We start from the raw sequence: 21001 nt of genomic DNA, 5'->3' as shown, positions 1-21001 counted from the left end.
CTGCTGTTATAGCGAGCCTGAACAAAAGGCCTCGCTGAATTATACAACTCTGTTTGAGTGTTGATGTCTTTGTGGACAGTTTGTTGAGCCTACAGTGTATGTTCTTGTGTTTGTCTATGTCTGTGGAATTGCAGAAATGTGCTGTGGAAAAGAATTTCCCTTAGGGGACAATAAAGTCTAAAGTCAAATAAGTATCCTAAATATAATAATAATAATAAAGTTTATTGATAAAGCACTTATCAAAACAGATGTTACAAATGTGCTTTACATCATAAAAACCCATAATAAAGAGAACAAAGCATGGGGGGGGTATATGAGCTGGCAAGACAATTTAAGAGGAACAGCTGAAAAAAAGAGTAAAAGAGAAACTACTGAAGGCAATTAAAATCAGGAAAACAGTGAGTGAATAAAAGAAAACCATGCATAAAAGTAGATTAAAAATAAATGTAACATCGTGGATATAACAATATCACAGGAAGGCCTGTTGATATAAATATATAAATGCTGCGGTTCATCCTAAAACTGAAATTTTTTTCACAAATACTAAATTGTAAAATTTGCAAGGTACTTTTTTTGGCTTTTGATACTTTTTTAACACACTTTCCCAGTTTTCATAATGTACTTTTATATATTTTAATAGTCTTCAAAGTGGCTGAAACATGACTGCACTCCCAAAATGAGAGCTGGAAGCTTTTCTGTCCATGTTGCATCCAGCAGAGGGAGCATAGCATATGAATATGATCCAAAGTGAACAGAATGAGTTTAAATCACTGCAGTGGGTCTGTGCATGACTAAGAGTTCAACAATGTGTGGTTTTTTAGGGGGTTCTTTGTTACTTCAGCTGCTTATGTTTTTAAGAAACAGTGCACCATTAAACTTCAACAGTGCACTGGATGTGTTGCAAGCAAAATGGCAACCTCTGTTTTATTAAGCCCTTTATTTAAGAAGAGTTTTTTTAGCACTTTTATACACATTGTTTGAAGATGGAGCTTGTGCCTATTGAATCAGGGGAGGGGGGTGGAGGGATGTAGGGGGGATGACCCTCCTCTAAACCCGCCATGCTGCAGTCTGATTGGTGGCTCCTCTGACTAGAGAAGCCGACTGACTGGGGGAGAAGTGAAACTGTCAATGTCAAAGGTTCCTGGATCAGCTGTGTGCCGTTGATCCGCCCAGACATCCACTGATAACAGCAGCGATCGTTAACAAGAGGAGAGATTTGAAGTCCGAGCTCTCCAGCAGCTTCTCGTCGGTCTCAGGTGAGGCTAACTGATCTTTAGCTGCATGGCTAGCTAGCTTTAGCAGCTGCGCAGATTGATCCATTAATAAGACAATGATTTTCATTACAGCAGCTAACAGCAGCTAGCTGGGCTGCAGGGGGGTTTCATATGAACACACTGGCTGCTCTGTATTCTCTTCCACTTCATTATCTCTAAAACATCCTTTTGTCAGGTTAATGTATTTGCTTTAAACATTAACGGTCATTTCTCCCGGTGCACCTGTTGTTTATATCACAGTGACTCATGCTGTGTGAAGCTAACGTTGAAGGCTCAGACACTTCAGGTTGTTTACAGCAGGGGTTCCCAAAGTGTGGGTCTGGACCCCCTGGGGGGTCACGAGACACAAATGGGGGGTCGTGAGATGTCTACCAGATTGTTTATTTTTTTAAAATGATCTAAAAATAGTCAATTTTACCCATTAAACTAAAGAATATCAACAAAAATAGACGCTAACCTTGGAAAAAAAAACTTTGAAAATATAAAATGTAATGAGTTTTCTGCCTTTCTTTGTAACCAGATGACTCCTAAGTTTAGGTTTAGTGAACAGTGAATTATCAAAAGCATCAGTAGCAGTAGGTTAATTCATAACGGCACAGGAAACACAGCCATATGCTCATATAGGTAGGCTCATTTTCTGCAGACCAGCTAAATGAAGCCGCATTAAATCACTTCGAGGAACAGTTGGGGTCACAAGTCTTTGGCACCTATATTTTGGGGGTCGCGGGCTGAAAAGTTTGGGAACCCCTGATTTAGACTTGTTCAAAAACCCTGCTTTAACATATGTATGCACCCTATATGGACACAAGTATTAGGACGCCTCACCTCACCTCACCTCTTTTTTACCAGATGACTCCTAGGTTTATGGTAAGTGAACAGTGAATTATCAAAAGCATCAGTAGCAGTAGGTTAGATAGATAGATAGACTTTATTTCAGACTCATAGGTCCATATCAGCACAAGAGTAATGTAAAAGACTAAAAATAAGTAAAATACATGTCCAGCAAGAAATAAAGAGATCATATGACCACAGTTTACACATTCATTTTGATCAGAGTATAAAAAGGTTTTTGTTCCAATGTTTCCAAAAGCAAGAAAAATACCTTGTGTCACTTAATGTGGGCTGATTGAGCTCCCTTAAAATTTCATTTTCTGAATCAGCTAAGCAACACATACATTTATACATCAAATTTCTCGGTACAGTATGAAACGTGGGGACATTGTTTGATACAAACATAAAACTTGCACTGGTCAATCTTAGTAGTTTAAGGAAAATTCGATATTCATCATTATGTGCTACCTGAAGCTTTTTCATTCAGGTTACTTCATAACAGCACAGGAAACACAGCCACATGCTCATATAGGGTAGGCAACTTTTCTGCAGACCAGCTAAATGAAGCCACATTAAATCACTTGGAGGGACAATGGGGGTCACAAAACTTTGGCACCTATATTTTGGGGGTTGCGGGCTGAAATGTTTGGGAACCCCTGGTTTACAGGAGCATAGACATGCTGAACTCATGTTATTCTTGGTATGTGTGGCGTCTCTAGGTTGTGCGTCCTCTCTTTGACCTGGTATTTGACTTCTAACTACGGTTGCCAACTGCCCCTATTATCCCATATATTATCCCGTATATTGGGCTATTTGGTTTGTTTAATACAGGACCTCAATCGTCCCGTATATTGACTATTAACTCTTGTAAATACAGCAGACTGCACTCTACAGATCCTATGTCAAATAAAATGGCAGTGGCAGATCATGTGCCAATCACACTGCCTGTCATCCAATCACAGGTCCCCTCAAATATGCCAAGTCCTGCAAAAAGTGTGGAGAGGATTTTCTCTCTGATGTTCATTAAATGGTCAGACTCAAGAACAGATGCAGCACAGAGCTGATCAAAAATGAACTTCAAATATCTGTTTACTTGTCATGTAAGGACTTCTCTCTGGCTGTGCAAAAGTAAGGATAAAAGGGAATATACATACTTCCTGCATTTCTAGTTGAATCAGAATATGGATATACTCACACCACCATTGCACCGTGCACCTGTCCCTTATTTAGTAGTGAGAAAGTTGGCAACCCTAGTTACAGAGATGTTGCTGTTATGTTCTCAGCAGGAAGTTTGCTTCGTGTTCAAAGAATGTTCTCTTGTAACATTCTCTAGAAACATTAATAAAATGTTTGGTAAACATTCTTAAAATGTTAAGTGACAACAGTGCCCTAATGTTCTTGAAACATTCTCGGCAGGAAGTTGTCTTTATGTTCACAATTCTCAGATAATGTACTCTAAAAACATTCAATAATCTGTGACCTAAAGAATGTTATCAAAACATCCTTTGAATTTTAAAGATGAAACATTCTGTCTTTGTTCTGATTAAATTTCACCAGAATATTCTTGAGGCATCAGAAACATCCTGAAAACAGTTTTTAAATGTTGCTTTGAGAATGTTGCTTCTTTGTTTTTAAGTAACATTATGGGAAAATTTTATAGAAAACATTCAATAATCTGTTCCCTGAAGAATATTTTCAAAACATCGTCTGAATGTTAAAGACAAAATGTTCTTCTGTCATTGATAGTTAACTAAAAAGGAACATTATTTAAATCGATAAACATTCTTAAGATGTTCTTTGAATATTACACTCAAAACCTTACTCGCTCAGAACTTACAGGAATGTTTGCCAGTGTGGTGAGAACATTCCCTGCTAGCTGGGTCCTCTTTGACCTGGTATTTGACTCCTAACACAAGCTGCAGGGTCTGTCAGGGTGCCACTGAAGGTGTTTGTGCCCCCTGGTTGTGTACAGGCAGCATGAACTCCCTCCCAGGAAGGGCCGCTTTGTCTCTGTGCAGGCGCACAGCAGCGGGCGGGATGAGGGTCCTCGCTGGTTCCCCAGGTCACCCTGCCAGTGGCATGCCGGTCGACAGGGCCTGCATCCAGGCAGTGCGGGTCTGCCACTCCGGGACAGGCGGCAAGGGCAGCGTCAGTACCAAGAAGAGGGGCTATGACATCACCAGAAACCCACACCTCAACAAGGTGAGCCCGCTGGCGGAGTCAGGAGGTATCTCTGCGTGTCACTCACATTTCTCAGAAGACAATGTAAACTCAGTATGTGCTCATTTGAATAGCCAAATAATCATTATAATTTATGTTCTGAAAAATCAAACGAAGTGGTGGCAAAGTGTACTCCAGTTAGCATACCCAGGTGTCAAATATCAGTCTAAGGGCGTATCCAGATTTCTGAAATTTGGATAGTTCTTGCCCCTCACACTCCATGGATTTATAGTTTGTGGCCTTGTACTACATGTGCAAGACTAGACTCTCACAGGCCTCATCTTACACCCTGTGGTCACATGACTGTTTCTACAGACAACACAGTGTCCCACATGCAACACATGGAATAGTGGTTGAACTTGTAATGACTATGTGAATACTGACTCTCCTCTCTGAGTCAGATATAGCTGGGTACACCTCTGGAGCTATAATTGGCCTCCCTGTAACATGTCGGTCCTGTCAGTGTCCTTTTTTATATGTCTTAGTAAAGCACAAAAAAATTAAGATAACTTCTAAAGTATTCCAAAGCACAGCATTAGCACTGCATGTAAGATCAATGCTTTTACAGAGCTTTTCCCAAGCCGAACCTGCTGCAGATGCATTGCCTGTGCCAGAGGAGATCTAAAACAAACATCAACTAAATGTGTTATCAGACGTATATCAACATTTTTTCTTCAAACTTAGCTTGAACAAGGACTAACTTCTGCAGCCGTGTTTGCCCTTCGAGGACAACAGGAAAGATTCTGGCACGTTTACTGCGTTTATTGCTTCGATTTCGATTTAATGGGAGGTCAGTCCCTGTTCCTTCCTCTGCTGGTGCTAAGTCAGCAGCTAAATGTTGACTCACAGGTCAGTTTATCTGTAAGAGTCAGCAAGTTCAGCCCTGCTTGAATAAGAAAGAGAAGATTTTTAATCAAAAGTACATCTTTTTTTCTCAAATACTTAAATCCATTTGGATTCCAAGGATTGAATAAATCCATCCACTATTATTCTACCACTTGTGGACTTCCTGCTCACTTCAGTAGCCCTTTATCTTCCATTCACTGATATTTAGCCACAGTGACAGTCTTTGGTGTAAAGCTGGTTGACACTGAGCCACAGTGTATTTCTTGTATTTAAGGAGGAAGATATCAGCACTAGCCTCTGTCTCTCTGAAAACCTGCCAAACTGACTCCAATGACCTCTCAGATATCAGACAATAACTGTTCATATAACCATATAAATGACTCCTCTCTTCCCTGTGTTAGGTCATGTGGCTCACACAGTCCTGTAATCTCATAGTAATCTTTGATAAGGTTGGATTGAAGTCAGTAAAATGTCCTGTTTAGTTTCACTCTCTCTCTGATGACAGAAAGTGTGTATTCCAGTCATTTGAAGCCACACACACAGCTTTGAGTATTACCTTAACAGGTTTACTCTAACCCGCTCTCTCTGATAGGTTTAGCTTAAATCTGTTAACCTGTGACTTTCTCTCTGGCAGGTACATTGTTGGGTCCACGTTATTTGTATTGTTAGACTGTCATGTTTGAAGCTTGCCCTGCACACTGACTCTTCTGTCCTAGTGGAGTGGAAATCTTGTTTGGTATTTAAGACATCAATGTGCGTTAGAGTGTCTCCTTTATATGACCTCTGGCTGGCAGAGCTGTGGTTGTTTGCAGCTGTGAAGTGTGTAGTGAGTACAGTATTCAGTCAATTGGAAAGCATGCAGCGTGTGGAAAAACTGCAGACGTAATGATTGTAAGATGAGAGAGGAGAGTGACAATTAAACCCACTCTAACATTTCACAAACGCCTCCTCATATAGAGAATAACCTTTTGAAATTAAAGACCAGTCCTTTTAGGTTTATTCTTTTTGTCTTCCAGGGTAGAAAACATCTTTCTCTTGATAAGATGTCTTGAAATAAACCAGTGACTACCAAACAGGGGGGCGTGACTCCACGAGGGGGCCTGTAGTTATGACAGTGGGGGCACGGCTAGATAAAAACAATGAACACAGAGTGCAATTTTGCAAAGCATGGCCAAATACTGACAGGTAAAAATAAGGCACAATGAATCTACACCAAATGTCACAGCTCCCAAAATAAAACCAAGACATTAAGATAAGTCATATCTTACTACCAGCTTCACCTCTTCGAACTGTGCAATGCCTACAGGTAAACATTTGGAATTTGAATCTCGAAGAATCCCTTTGAATATCCTCCTTTTGTAAATGTTGCAATTCTGTAGATAGTTTGCAGACAGCTTTTTGAATAATTCTAAGAATACATAAATTTTCTTTAGAAAGGACATGGAAAAAAAATGGGGAATGACTGAAATAAGCGACTTGGTAAAGTGAAGTTACTGAAAAACTGAGATTTCTTGCAAAAAACTGTGGTTCCTTGAAGGCATCAAATTGCTTCAAACAAGAACAGCACATCAAATTTTAAATCAAGATAACTTGATTGTATTGTATTTTATTTTAATTCTTTATTTTCCAAACTTGGGCTGGGGCTTGAGGGAGTGGGGTGTGGGAGGGCAGATGTGTGTGTTTGTTTAAAAACAGAAAAAGACCGTTAACTATTATACTGTATTGGCTGTACTGGAAGGATTTTGCAAAAACAAAAGAAAAAAATTCAACATAAGATGGAAAAAAATCAAGCAATTTAGTAAAGTCTAGTTTATTTTTTATTTTTTTATTTATGTTTTTGGGCATTTTTTGCCTTTGTTGGATTGGAAAGGTGGAGAGAGAGAGAGGAAATGTGAGGAGCAGAGAGCGGGGGAAGACGTGCAGCAAATGGAAGAGGCCATCAGTCAATCCTGCAACCCTGCTACAAGGACTACAGCCTATGTTTATGGGGCACGCACTTAGACCACCAGGCCAATGGTCCCCATGGTAAAGTCTAGTTAATTGAAAATAAGGATACTTTCACACACAACTAGGATGTGCTTTATCATCATGATACCGAATAAGTAGAGTAGAGCAACTAATCTTTAAATCAGAGCAAAATCAAAATTCAAACTATTGAGATGAGTCTAGTTTATTCAAAGGAAAGTCCTAATTCTGAAAAACTGGGAACTTTTGGCGTCAAAATACTGGAAAAAAAACAAAGAATTTGCACTCCAACATAAAAAGGAAACATGAGAACTCTTTGAGAAAAAGTTGTAAAACATGACTCATCAACTCAAAACTCGGGGATAGTTTTCCTCGGTAAGAATGAACTCTCCTACAGTAGATCAAACTGACCCTGGAAGGCCGGTTTATTCCTCATGTAGGTCAGTGTTTCCTCTGGCATGTGAGAATCGAGAGGAAGCGGAGTGAGGGATGAAGCAGGGCCCGATGAAAGAGAAGTTGAGCAGACAGGGGAGTGAGTTCAGGCTCCCATACTATTGGACAGAATAAATAGATTAAACCTCACACTCCCCTCAAATCACTCTATGGTGAGCGTGCCAGCTGAAGAGCAGCAGCAGCTCTAACCTAAACCAGATGGCAGAGGGGTGCAAGGAGGCTGCCTACCAAAATAAAAGCATGGCCTTGCGTTCTATAAGTTACAAAGACATGAATAGAACTGTTCCGTGTCCTCTTGCAGGTAGGTAGGAGTTTTTTGGTGCGAGTGATTCCTCTCTAGAGGACTCAAAATGGCCGCTAGTTCATAACATCTAGGGCAGATCAAAAAGACCACTGTATTTGGGCGCAGGGATGACTCATAACCACCGCTCTGATGACTCACACATGAGTCACTTGGGTTTCTTTTAATGTACTTTCCTGTTTTTGGACTTCACCCTGAGTGAACTCTTTTAGGGATCATCATAGAGCTGTATAACCGCTCCTTCTCTCTCTCTCTCTCTCTCTCTCTCTCTCTCTCTCTCTCTCTCTCTCTCTCTCTCTCTCTCTCTCTCTCTCTCTCTCTCTCTCTCTCTCTCTCTCTCTCTCTCTCTCTCTCTCTCTCTCTCTCTCTCTCTCTCTCTCTCTCTCTCTCTCTCTCTCTCTCTCTCTCTCTCTCTCTCTCTCTCTCTCTCCCCCCTCTCTCTCTCTCTCTCTCTCTCTCTTAAATTATTCAAATTATTCAAATTCAAGTAGCTTTATTGGCATGAAAGTTGAAACAATATTGCCAAATCTCTCACTCTCTCTCACCCTGCAGGGAATGGCATTCACCCTGGAGGAGCGCCTACAACTGGGCATCCACGGTCTGCTTCCCCCCTGCTTTCTCTCCCAGGACGTACAAGTGCTGCGGGTCATGAAGAGCTATGAAACACGCGTCAACCCTCTGGACAAGTGAGAGAACAGAGGGCTGTTCAGAGCTCAGCTGCAGATCTTAAATTAGATTTCAGAGAGATAACAAATTTGCACATCAAGGACTCGTAAAGCATCGCCCAGTGGCCCTGAATTTCATGCACAAGTCAAATGACTGCAGCATCACTGGTTTGACTCTTGCCCATGGCACTTGTTGCATGCCATTCACCTCTCTTATTTTTATGCAAATTTGAACAATGTCTCAAAATTAAAACTGATTAATCTTACAGAGTTCTTCTACATTCATCTCAGCTTGTCATACTGACACTGAACTCTGGACATCAGAACCTATCAACGTGACTCAAGTTATAAAAGTGTCCATGGCTCTGTGAGGCCGTACTTTGAGCTACATGCTAACGTCAGCACACTTTTATGCTCATAATGACTCTGCTATCATCCTGATGATTTATCACGTCTGCAGGATAATATGAAATATTAATATTGACGCAGTTCTTTAGAGAAGACATTTTTACTCTGTGAGGGCAGTGGATGTAATCCAAGCAGATTGAATTGATCATAAGTCATAATCTGAGAGAAGTGAAGTCTGCCATGTCATGAAAACCCATCCAATACTTTTTTAAATGCATTTAGCCTTTCTATAGGTGAATTTCGACCAAGAGTCCCGGGGTCTTTTAGCCCCCAGAACTACTTTCCCCGGAACTAAAAGGTTCCTGTGCCCCCATTGTTGTCTGCGTTTCGACTGCGGGCTGAAGTCCCGGGTAGATTGTGCAAATCAGGCCAGTGACATATGGAGGAAAAAAATTATATTAAATAATATTTTGAAATCTTAATACAAAACTAAACTAGTATGCATTCCCAGGAACTCCCTCTGTGTTTCAACAACTGTGTAAACTCCACAAACACTGTAACATTCAACCAAAAGTCCCTGGACCTTTGAAAAGTACTACCCCTCCAAGCAGGGGCTTTTCAGGGGGGACATCATCTACCCCTGAACCAAATTTAGACCCTGGTTCCTCCGGTCGAAACGCACATAGTTCAGGGGTAGTGTTCCTAGTTCCGGGGTAAAGTTCCTGCGGTCGAAAAACGGCTTAGATGATAGATATGTAAAAGTATTCAAGCTATAGTCACAGTTAACTATAGTAGGAGAGGATGTGGAATTCATGATGTCATGTTTAAAGGTGTCTGTCTCGGTCTCAGGTACATCCTGCTGATGACGCTGCAGGACAGGAACGAGAAGCTGTTCTACCGTTTGTTGACCTCTGACATCGAGGAGTTCATGCCCATCGTGTACACTCCCACCGTCGGCCTGGCCTGCCAACAGTACGGACTTGCCTTCAGAAGACCCAGGTAAGATAAATCACATGCAACCATCATTTTCTTTTAAAAAGCTGCTCTTATATTTTAACATTTAGTCTTACTCTAACATACTGTTGTTCACTCTCTTTCATTAATAACATATAGCTGAAATTTTTGTCCCTCCTCTCAGAGAGTTTTGGTTTTATTTTATTTTATTGTTGACATTTCAGACTCTAAAACCAACTTAACTTAAATCTTCACTGGCGCTTTGGTTAATGTGAACTAATGTTAACTTATACTGAGATAGCTAGACAAGGAAGAGAGTGTAATGTGTGCAGGTATGTTTTATCATATCTGTCCTTTAACTCTTATTAACATCAATGTAGTTCAAAGAACACATTATGTATTGATTGCCATCAGGACATTAAGATAATTTTAACCAGTATAACAAAAAGTGTATCTAAATCTGACTAACAACCCTAGCTTTAATATTTTACTTAGTTTACAAAATGAAGTATGGCATTGATATTTTAAGCAAAAACAGCCAGCATTGGGTGCCATTAGCTTAGCGGCTATAGTCCCTGTTGGAGCGGTTGCTAGTTCGACTCCCGGCCTTGGCCATTTACTGCATGTGTTCCCCCTCTCTCTATTCACTACATTTCCTGTCTCTCTTCAGCTGTCCTATCAAATAAAGACAGAAGTGCCCCATAAAAATAACTTTAAAAAAACATTCAGCATTGAAAGATGAAATCAATCTTCTGCTAAATATTCATAATATAAATTGTACTACTTTACTTTGTACCTGCATTTTAAAAAGCAGATACTTTCTATGTTACAAAACAGAAGCACAGCACTTGACATCCTCCAGGTTGTATGGTTGTAGTATTATTACTATTTAAATCTAATTTTATGTCAGTTTTTTTTTTTTTTGTATATCATTTGGTTTTCATTTATACATTAATTCTTTTTTTGTGTGTGTTAGTTTGAGGCATGGATAATAATGTCTGAGACTTTTGCAATTTGTATTTGGTAAAAGGAAAAACCCCAATAAAGAGATTTAAAAATAAAAAATAAAAAATGCATGCACAGAGCAGCAGCATCATCAGGCAGGATGTCATCCATACCATCGACCTCACTTACATTATACAGTCAATTATAGATTATTGAGAGCTATTATTAAATACTGTAGCTTGTATGCCATTAGGGGCGATAAAAGGGAACCAGCACCACCATAGGTCTTTCTAAATCTCATCTGTGAAGTCCATCCATCTCATGAATCTCTCTGATGGTGTTGAGCCAGTTTTGTGATATAGCTGCAGCAGCCTGTAGCTACATTTGAGTGATTGATATGTTTTCTCCTGCAGTGAATATTTTCAGGATCTGTTCATTCCTGTTCGTCCCTCTGGCAGATCGCCATAATACTCACACTGCCTGTCAATGGTGGCTGAGAATACACTGTATGACTGTTTAAATATTTACCCCCAATATTTGTAAAGTTAGGCAGAGCCAAAAAAGTAGTAGTGATTTGTGAAGTGAACTTTTTCCTGAGGTTTAATGTCATATTCCTACTAACAGTTGTAGTACTGCTTCATATAATCACCATTTCAAGGCTCCTGTGTTTAGTTTTTATGGCTCACTGTAGTTCATGAGAATGAGCAGGAAACTGATCCAGAAACAGACTAAATAATCAAAAGCTTAGTTTTGTTTCCTCACATACTGCTGCTTCATCCCTGGAACCTGTTTCTTTGCAGAGGACTCTTCATCACCATCCATGACCGAGGCCACATCGCCACTGTGCTCAACTCCTGGCCTGAAGAAGACATAAAGGTACCTGTCCCACGGTCACTCACAAAGAGCTGTGTCTGTCTGTGTCTATCACATATGATATATAAATGCTCATGTGTCTCTTCCTTTCAGGCCATAGTGGTGACAGATGGGGAGCGTATCCTCGGCCTGGGAGACCTGGGGGGTTATGGGATGGGGATCCCTGTGGGAAAGTTGGCCCTGTACACAGCCTGTGGTGGGGTTAAACCGCAGCAGTGTCTCCCTGTGCTGCTGGATGTCGGCACAGATAACCAGGTGATCACAGAGCAGCAGAGAGGTCGTCATAAAGTTTTATAAGCTGCTGCAGAACTTTATATCTGCATCTTATCAACCGTCACTACCATGTGTATCAGACTGGTTCAGATTACTGGTGTGCTCTGGTAATCATTAACATTACTGATGATGTCTCCTTATGAAAGTCTGATTGATTTTTTGTCCAGACTCTGCTCGATGACCCCCTTTACATCGGACTGAAACACAAGAGAATCAGAGGAAAGGAGTACGATGACCTGATTGATGAATTCATGCAGGCGGTGACAGACAAGTGAGTGAAAACAAAAAGCAACCAATGACATGAAAGTGATCCTGATGTCTGACTCCGCCTCTTTGTTCTTCAGGTACGGGATGAATTGTCTGATTCAGTTTGAGGATTTCGCCAACAGCAACGCGTTTCGCATCCTCAACAAATACAGGAACCGATACTGCAGCTTTAACGACGACATTCAAGGTACCCAGTTACAGCAGGACATCAATTAAATATTGTACCTCAGGAAAGTGGTAACATAATTGTAGTTTTTTTGAGTTTACTTAGAAATTAAAGACACTTTTTACCATCCATGCCTGTGGCATCACTTCTTCCCAAAACGCAAACATCACAAATTCTCAGAAGACAGACAAAAAAAAAAGAAGCTTCCTGTAAGAACAGATTCTGTGTCAGAATGATTCTCTTTTATTCCTTTAACCACTGATTCTAACTATTAAAACACCTGGGCTATACCATTTTTAAAAGAGCTTGTGTCTTCACAAACATTGATCTGGGTACACATTTGTAGATCTGAGTTCACATTTGAAGATCTGGGTTCACATTTGTAGATCTGGGTTCACATTTGTGGAACTGGGTTCACATTTGTGGATCTAGGTTCACATTTGTAGATCTGGGTTCACATTTGTGGATATGGGTTAACATTTGTAGATCTGGGTACACATTTGTAATTCTGAGTTCACATTTGTAGATCTGGGTTCACATTTGTAGATCTTAGTACACATTTGTGAATCTGGGTTCACATTTGCGGATCTTTGTTCACATTTGTAGATCTTAGTACACATTTGTAGATCTTAGTACACATTTGTAGATGTTAGTACACATTAGATGATATTAGTACACATTTGTAGATCTTAGTACACATTAGATGATATTAGTACACATTTGTAGATCTTAGTACACATTAGATGATATTAGTACACATTTGTAGATCTTAGTACACATTAGATGATATTAGTACACATTTGTAGATCTGAAAACACATTTGTGGATCTGAGTACACATTTGTAGATCTGAAAACACATTTGTAGATCTGAAAACACATTTGTGGATCTGAGTACACATTTGTAGATCTTAGTATACATTTGTTGATCTGGATACACATTTGTAGGTCTAGCTACACATTATTGGATATGAGTACAACCAACAACTTTTCTTTTTTTAGTTATTTCATGATATGAGGCATTCTTGGTTTATTCAGAACAAACCAAGGAGAAGTATATACTTTTTGAGAAGTCAAACATAAAAAAAAACACTAAGTGGTTTTTATTTCACTGTTTTTCTTTCAGGCACTGCATCAGTGGCTGTAGCTGGGGTCTTAGCTGCTCTGAAGCTCACCAAGAACAAGCTGTTAGATCACACTTTTGTTTTCCAAGGAGCTGGCGAGGTGAGAAGGTTTTCTCTTTCAGATTATATTCGTTTTTTTCAATTCGGTTTTATTTTTATTTGAAAACACAAAGTAAAGCAGCTAAGGTAGAAGACTGTGATGTAGAAGGATAAATTAAATTGTTTTTTTTATTTCTGCCAGGCTGCTCTGGGAATTGCTCATCTGCTCATCATGGCCATGGCCAAAGAGGGTCTGAGTAAAGAAGAAGCCGCCAAGAGAATCTGGATGGTGGACTCAAAAGGTCTCATCGTGAAGGTAACACTCTGTCTGTCTGACGAGAGATGCTTTTTGTTTAAAAATCAGCAAACAGCATCATGTAAACAGAGACACTATTCACAAATCTAGGGAAGGGGCAACCTAAACCACGAGAAGCAGGAGTTCGCTCACGATCACCCGCACCTGAAGACTTTGGAGGAGGTGGTGCAAACCATCAAACCCACCGCCATCATAGGTGAGTCTAGCTGGAGGGGTCAGTGCGGTAAAAAGACGGTCTATGGTTCAGTATTTTCTGCTCAGTTGTGGAAAAACAGAGACACATTTTAAAGGTGATCTTTGTTTCCTCTAGCTCTGTTTGTTAGAATCACAAATTTAAATCAGCTAACGCACTCTGTGAATGAAATCTGATTCCTCCGATGTTTAAGAAGTTAATGTTATTGTTGGTGTTAAATTAAGTCATCCAACAGTGAATGAAATGAAAGAAATGTAAAGGTTTTAATCAAAATGTTAATAAGAAGCCTTCACTGTTTGAAGTTAATGTTGTCTCTGTGTTTTATCAAAGATGGAATGATGACCATAAAATGAAAAGTATTGACAGTTGGTGTGTTGACAGTAAGAGTCCTCCAGATGGCATGATTCCACCAATAAGCTCAGAAAACTTGAACCCTGACTGCCAAATGTGATATAGCTTACCCACTTCATTGGGTAAACTCTATACCCCACATGGTATAGTCATTTTTTAGTGATGAAAAAATGAATGACCGCCCTGTTTTAAGTGGATCCTACTGTTTCCTTCCTGATGAAAAACCCTGACCCCGTTCTGTTTCCTGATCATGAAGGTGTGGCTGCTATCGCAGGAGCTTTTACTGAGAAGATTATCAAAGACATGGGGTCCTTCAATGAGAGGCCGATCATCTTTGCCCTGAGTAATCCAACCAGCAAGGCTGAGTGCACCGCAGAGCAGTGTTACCAGCTCACAGAGGTAATAATTCACATCACTGTACTGTGGTGCATGCAGGGAATATGTTTCTAAATGTTTCCAAATCAGGTTTGACGTCCTCTGTGGAGTTATTTAGTTTCTTTTCAGTGTTTCTGAAACAATAAACTCTTGTGAGGGTCTTTGAGACTTTTACATAAATACTAAAAGTAGATTATTTCTCATTTAAAGACATTTAAATGTTGTTCTCTCACACTGCCTATAGGTTTTTATCCTTTTTATGGCACCCTACTAACTAATTTATATATTTAGAAAAATGTTTATCTGATCCATGATTATATTTCATCAGCAGGGTGATGTTAGAATGCCACTTTCAGGTGGTTTCCACATCAGGTCCAATTTGATATTTTTAGGTCTGGCAAGAATTTTCTTCCAAAAAGACATGAAATAAAAAGTTGAGCTTCTCTCTTCAGCAAATCAATCAATCAATCAATCAATCAACCTTTATTTATACTCGAGAGAGCATTGAGGGGCAACCCTCATTTACAATGATATCAAGTCATTTACAGGATCTTTTTTTTATTTGGATATAAAAACAATTAAACGATCAAATAAAATAATACAAATAAAAGGAGGTGTTGGGGATTGACTATAAAAGCACTAAAATAAGAAGGGCCAGTGGTTAAAATGATACAATAAATATACACAGGTTAACCTAGCTAAAACAGTTGCAGAGTGGGGTCCAAAAGTCCAAAAGTGCATTTAATTCAAGACGCTGCTGCAACTTGTTCCAGGAGTCAGGAGCAGAGAAACAAAAAGCAGTTTTTCCCAGTTCTGACCGAACTCGAGGAACATGCTAGAGTAGCTGGTTTGAGGTGCGAGTCTGATATAAACGGTCTGGGTGTTTAAGAAGTTCAGTAAGGTAGGTTGGTAATTTTCCTAAAACAGCTTTATAGATAAAAAAGATTCCTATGGATATTGTGTCTTTCATGGAGAGAGGGCCAGCCAATCTTATTGTAAAGAATGCACCGATGTGTGTGAAAGGGGTCACCTGTGGTAAACCGTAATGCAGAGTGATAAATGGAGTCAAGGCGTTTGAGGGTTGAGGATGGTGCATTTCTGTACATTAGGTCCCCATAATCCAAGACTGACAGAAAAACAGCCTCCACAACCCTCTGTCTACAAAACATTGTAAACATAGATCTGTTTCTATAGAAAAAATTGATACAAATCATGGATTTTCTAGACAATGCCTGTAGCTGTCCATGAATAGAATTTAGTAAATCTGACCTCTTTTCTGGTGACGTCCTCCACATGGTACACTACCGCCCTCTGCTGTTACAAAAATGTTGGGATACTGCACCGATCTGTACAAAAAACAAACACTTTAATAAAACAGAAAGCAATGACTCCACTTTATCCACAGAATATACTCACTGCTTATAGTTTTTTTGGGGGGGGGGATTTGATAAGGTTAATTTGGTCTGTGTCAGCAATCAACACGTCCCTCCACAACATAGGAGCCATGTAAAAATGACATATAAAAGCAAAAAACTAAACAATCACTGAGGGATTCATCAAAAAAATATATATACATTTAGAGTCCAGCATATACATACACACACACACATATATATCTGTACATGCATACGTACACATACACATGCATACATACATCATGCATACATATAAACATATAAACATGCGTACATATCCACATATATTTTGGCCAATTCCATGCTGACCAAAAAAGGTGTAGGCTGAAGCCAAGGCTTATCCTGCCTACCCTTTAACATAACTTGCACCTTTTCGGCAACATTGTGCAGTAATCCTGTTATTTTATAACAAAGCACTCTTCAAACGTTTCATACAGAAACAAACTTACAAACAAAAAACAAATCCAAAAACATTTCAATCTCAACAAGCAGCAGTTCAGAAATCTTAGTGAAACCTAATTAAATTAAAGTTTATATTACATCCATATAATTTATTAATTTTTTTAAATACACATTTTTAATTCCTCATCACAACTGTTCCAAAAGTTACCCCTCTAACCGATACACACCTCTGTTTTATATTTGTCCTTGTTTAAAACAAATGTAATGTTTTTTCTCCTCTCTGTATTCAGGGCCGGGGTATCTTTGCGAGTGGAAGTCGTTCACAAAAGTCACACTGGCTGATGGACGCACTTTCTACCCGGTCAGGGCAACAATGCCTATGTCTTCCCCGGAGTTGCTTTGGGTGTCATAGCCTGCGGAGTGCGGCACATATCTGATGACGTTTTCCTCACAACAGCAGAGGTATTCACTGCAATTATCACACATTATTATTATTATTATTATTAGTATTATTATTATACTTATTAATCAACTTCTTTTTGAACTTCAAATCAACTCTCTTCTTCTCTCTCTCTGTTTCTCTCAGGCGATAGCTGACATGGTGACAGAGGAAAACCTAGCTGAAGGGAGACTTTATCCTCCTTTGAACTCCATCAGAGAGGTGTCGTTCAAGATCGCAGTGAAGGTGGGTTATCTTATCTTCACTTCTGTTTCAAATGTTGTGGATACTTTGCATATGGACATGTCTGACTCGGCTGCTACACCTACTACTATCCATCTCACCACTATTATCTCCCTCTATCCCTCCTACCAACCCCAACTCGGTGAAGGCAGATGGCTGTCTAACATGTGTCTGTGTCTGCTTCAAAGTGCTGGATTACAATGAGATCAGACTGAGTCCTGTCTGTAAGATGGGACTGGATCATATCCTGTCTTGATGTTGAGTCTTTATTAATTATATAACAGAGTATAATCTAGGCCTACTCTGTTTTTAAAGCATCTTGAGATATCATTTGTTGTGATTTGGCGCTACATTAATAAAGATGATTGATTGATTTCGTGAAAAAGTAGATACAAAGATTGAAAATGAAAACATGTTGATTGTGTCATAATCATTTACTCACTTTAAACTATACTTAGTATGCTTCCAGCTTAACTGAAAGTATTTATGTATTTTTTTTCTGGTAAATTCTGGTTTGTTTAAATGAATACAGATGTTAATAAGATATTAAAGTTGGTTATGTTTTCCACCAATCACATTGTGCTCAGAAGAATTTATTCTTTTTTTCAAACGTTCTCAAAGCTCCTGAATACCCTGTTATCCCTCTTCAAGTCAGAGTTAAATACACATGACTGAACAAATAAGAATAATTTCCATGTCAATCAATCATCTTTATTTATATAGCTCCAAATCACAACAAATGTTATCTCAAGATGCTTCACAAACAGAGGAGGTCTAGACCGCACTCTTACGTTATTATATTAACAAAGACCCAACATCAAGACCGGATAAGATCCAGTCCCATCTTACAGACAGGACTCAGTCTGATCTCATCTTAATCACCATGAGCAGAGCACTTAGAAAGTTACAGTGGCGAGGAAAAAACAGACTCATATTAGACAGCCATCTGCCTCGAGCGTGTTGTGGTTAGAGAGAGGGATAGAGAGAGATGATGGTTAGACGGATAGCAGTAGTCCAAATGTTTACTCTCATGTTTTATTCCTCAGCGGAGCAGTTGTGTAGTTGTTGATAAGATTTAACTCATGTTACCCAAATAGAACCACAGACTACATCATGTCTTGAGTCAGTTGTTGCTCATCTGATTGATGCACAGAAGTTCATGAAATCAATTCTTTATAACAGTCCACGCCTGGTGGAAAATGTAAATTTCTCTGGGGTCAATAGTCCTAAAAACAAACAAAAAAAGAGTTATTAAGGCCTTTGTAATGGCAATTTCTCATTCGGTTATGATGTCAGCATGATGGATGAAATAATCTTATGGGGAAACAAATGGTCGTCTTTAGTCAAGTCTTTATTATCAACACTCTTTGCAAGGAGGGAGAAAACAAGTGTAGTTCTCTCAGTCGAAGTCAGATGTGTTCTGCCCCAAAATGTGAGCTCAAACAGCATATATCAGAAGAAAACAGGTGTGGTACATTGACAGGAAGGGAATATTCTATGGTCTAACAACCATCATTGGTTAAGTTAAAAAACAGGACATATGAGAGCATAACAGGATACGTAAGCAAGCAACATGAGAAAGCTAACACTGAACTTCCACCAGATCCATGTCCGGTCCATCTCCGATCCGCTGCGGTACCGGCTCCGTGCGCTCTTGACCGTCAACGCCCACCGGTTGCGTCTTCGGAACGGAGCATGGAGCAGGACCGCCAGACAGCTGGAGTCATGTGACTGAGGTTTTCCCACGGCAATCACTGAATCAAGGATTCTCCTCCTCCACTCCTCGTCCATATTGTCTTTATCAGCCTCTGAAAACCTCTGACCTGTTGACTCCAGGCCTGCCTCCGCTCTAAATGACATTTTTTTAGTCATAGTTTAATTAAAACGACCTGGTGATAACACAGAGTGTTTTATTCTGAAAATTAACCGGGTTTTATTTGGTTTTGGTGCCTGACTTCCTGTTCACTCCATCTGCTCTGGGCTGAATTGATGCGTTGTGCTCCGGCATCTGGCAAAAATAGAAGTCACCAACATAGCTGATCCGTTGCGTTCCGACCTGCCAGATCAGAGATGCAGCTGGAGTGCAACGGAGTGGATCCAGTGGGGGTTAACACGTGACTAGAATAGAAACCTATCAGATCTGGTGCCGTGACGGATCAGAGACGGACCGGACACAGATCTGGTGGAATTTGGCCTTTACACAAACTTGAGAAAACATCTAACTCAGTAATTTTCCACCACAGCTTTAACAATTGAATTGTGTTGAATTCTTAGTATTTTGCTGTTCTACTTTTTTACTTTTCATCAACCCTTTTAACTCTCTCACTTCCTGTTTTCTCCTCTCCAGCTTGTCGACTATGCATACAAACACAACATTGCGTCACTGTACCCAGAGCCTAAAGACAAGGAGGCGTTTGTGCTGTCTCACATCTACAGTCCGGACTACGACTCGTTCACTCTGGACTCGTACAACTGGCCTCAGGAGGCCATGAACGTCCAGGATGTGTGATCCAGCACGCCTTGGTCACTAAACGAAATGATGCTGCTGTGGCTTCACGTATGACTTCTGCTTGGCCTCCTTTCAGAATGACATCTGTCGCCTTGTTCCTCTTTCTTTAGCTCATTTTCTGTCTTTGATATAGATTTGTCCCACGTCAAATTGACGGTTATGATATGATTACACGTCAAGCATACATTTCTGACTCTCCGTGTTAAACTGTTTATTTCACTCTTTCATGGCTGTATCAGATTTATCATTTTCATCATTTCTCAGTTCCCTGATTTAAAGTCTCAATGTTTTATAGCAACGCAACAGCATATCAGATATCATAAGGGCGACTTGTGTAATGTAAACAACACTCCTATAGTAAGCTAAGCTGCCTCAGTATTCAGCATCCGCAGTGACTCATCATTTTTTTGAGAGCTGAATCAAATTATATAAAATTACAAAAGAAGTCGCTCACAGGAACGCACAATGCTTCCTCTTGTCTCCACACAGACAAACAGGAAACATTTGACTCTCAGTGCCTCTTGCTGTGTGACCTCTTGACAGCACTGCTCCCATGTTCTGTACTTAAGTCTCTTCTGTTTGCCCCATGGGAAAAAAAAGCAGTCACAAAGGCCACATCTGGCTCCTCTTCTTCATATTTGACACTCCTTTCAGTCTGCACATGTTAAAAACATGCACACAGGACAGAAAACACTCCAGGATCCGTCATGTTTCTGTTGTTGTGAGTCTAATGCGAGGCACGCTGTGTCTTGAATGTGTTAAGAGTTTTGTTTGTTGGGGATTTAGTTTCAACATCAGGAGGTTTTTTGTATACGATGGGTGTGTTTCTCCTTCAGTTTTGTATAGAGCTCTGCCTGTTGTTGTATTTTTGCAAAGTACTGATGATGAACTGTATCTTATCTTTGACTCCTAGAGAACATGATGCTCTACCAGCTTTAGTACAGAGAGATATGCCTGAAGTTTTCAAAGGGAACATAAAGCTTTTTAAATAAAATGTATTAAAAATTATGAGAGTTTCTGGTTTTCTTTTGGTGTGTGACCATTGCTTTGTGTTAAAGTCACAGTATGCAACTCCTGAAAAACAATTATGCCAGGCATCAGAAAATACAGAGTATTTGTTGAAGAAAAAATTCCAATAATGTAATTTGAAATTTCGGGATCCACTTTTAAAATTCCATTTTAATTCCCCCCAATTTTTAGTACTCCAAACTTCCCA

At 39.7% G+C, this 21001-nt stretch overlaps 1 protein-coding gene across 1 annotated transcript; it reads left to right on the top strand.

The window, feature by feature from the left end:
- Positions 1–1059: 1059 nt before the first annotated feature.
- On the top strand, positions 1060–20793 carry me3 (malic enzyme 3, NADP(+)-dependent, mitochondrial). The gene is given in 17 exon segments (XM_034693712.1): positions 1060–1256; positions 4078–4307; positions 8443–8576; positions 9753–9902; positions 11603–11678; positions 11769–11930; positions 12116–12219; positions 12293–12402; positions 13506–13603; positions 13745–13858; positions 13949–14054; positions 14659–14801; positions 16885–16909; positions 16912–16953; positions 16956–17056; positions 17181–17279; positions 19624–20793. Coding segments are annotated over 16 exon segments (1851 nt in total). The 5' UTR covers positions 1060–1256; positions 4078–4082; the 3' UTR covers positions 19786–20793.
- The last annotated feature ends 208 nt before the right edge of the window (positions 20794–21001 follow it).

The sequence above is a fragment of the Notolabrus celidotus genome, chromosome 10 (assembly GCF_009762535.1).
Source record: "Notolabrus celidotus isolate fNotCel1 chromosome 10, fNotCel1.pri, whole genome shotgun sequence".
Lineage (NCBI taxonomy): Eukaryota > Metazoa > Chordata > Actinopteri > Labriformes > Labridae > Notolabrus > Notolabrus celidotus.
This window is presented reverse-complemented; position numbering and strand designations above follow the sequence as displayed.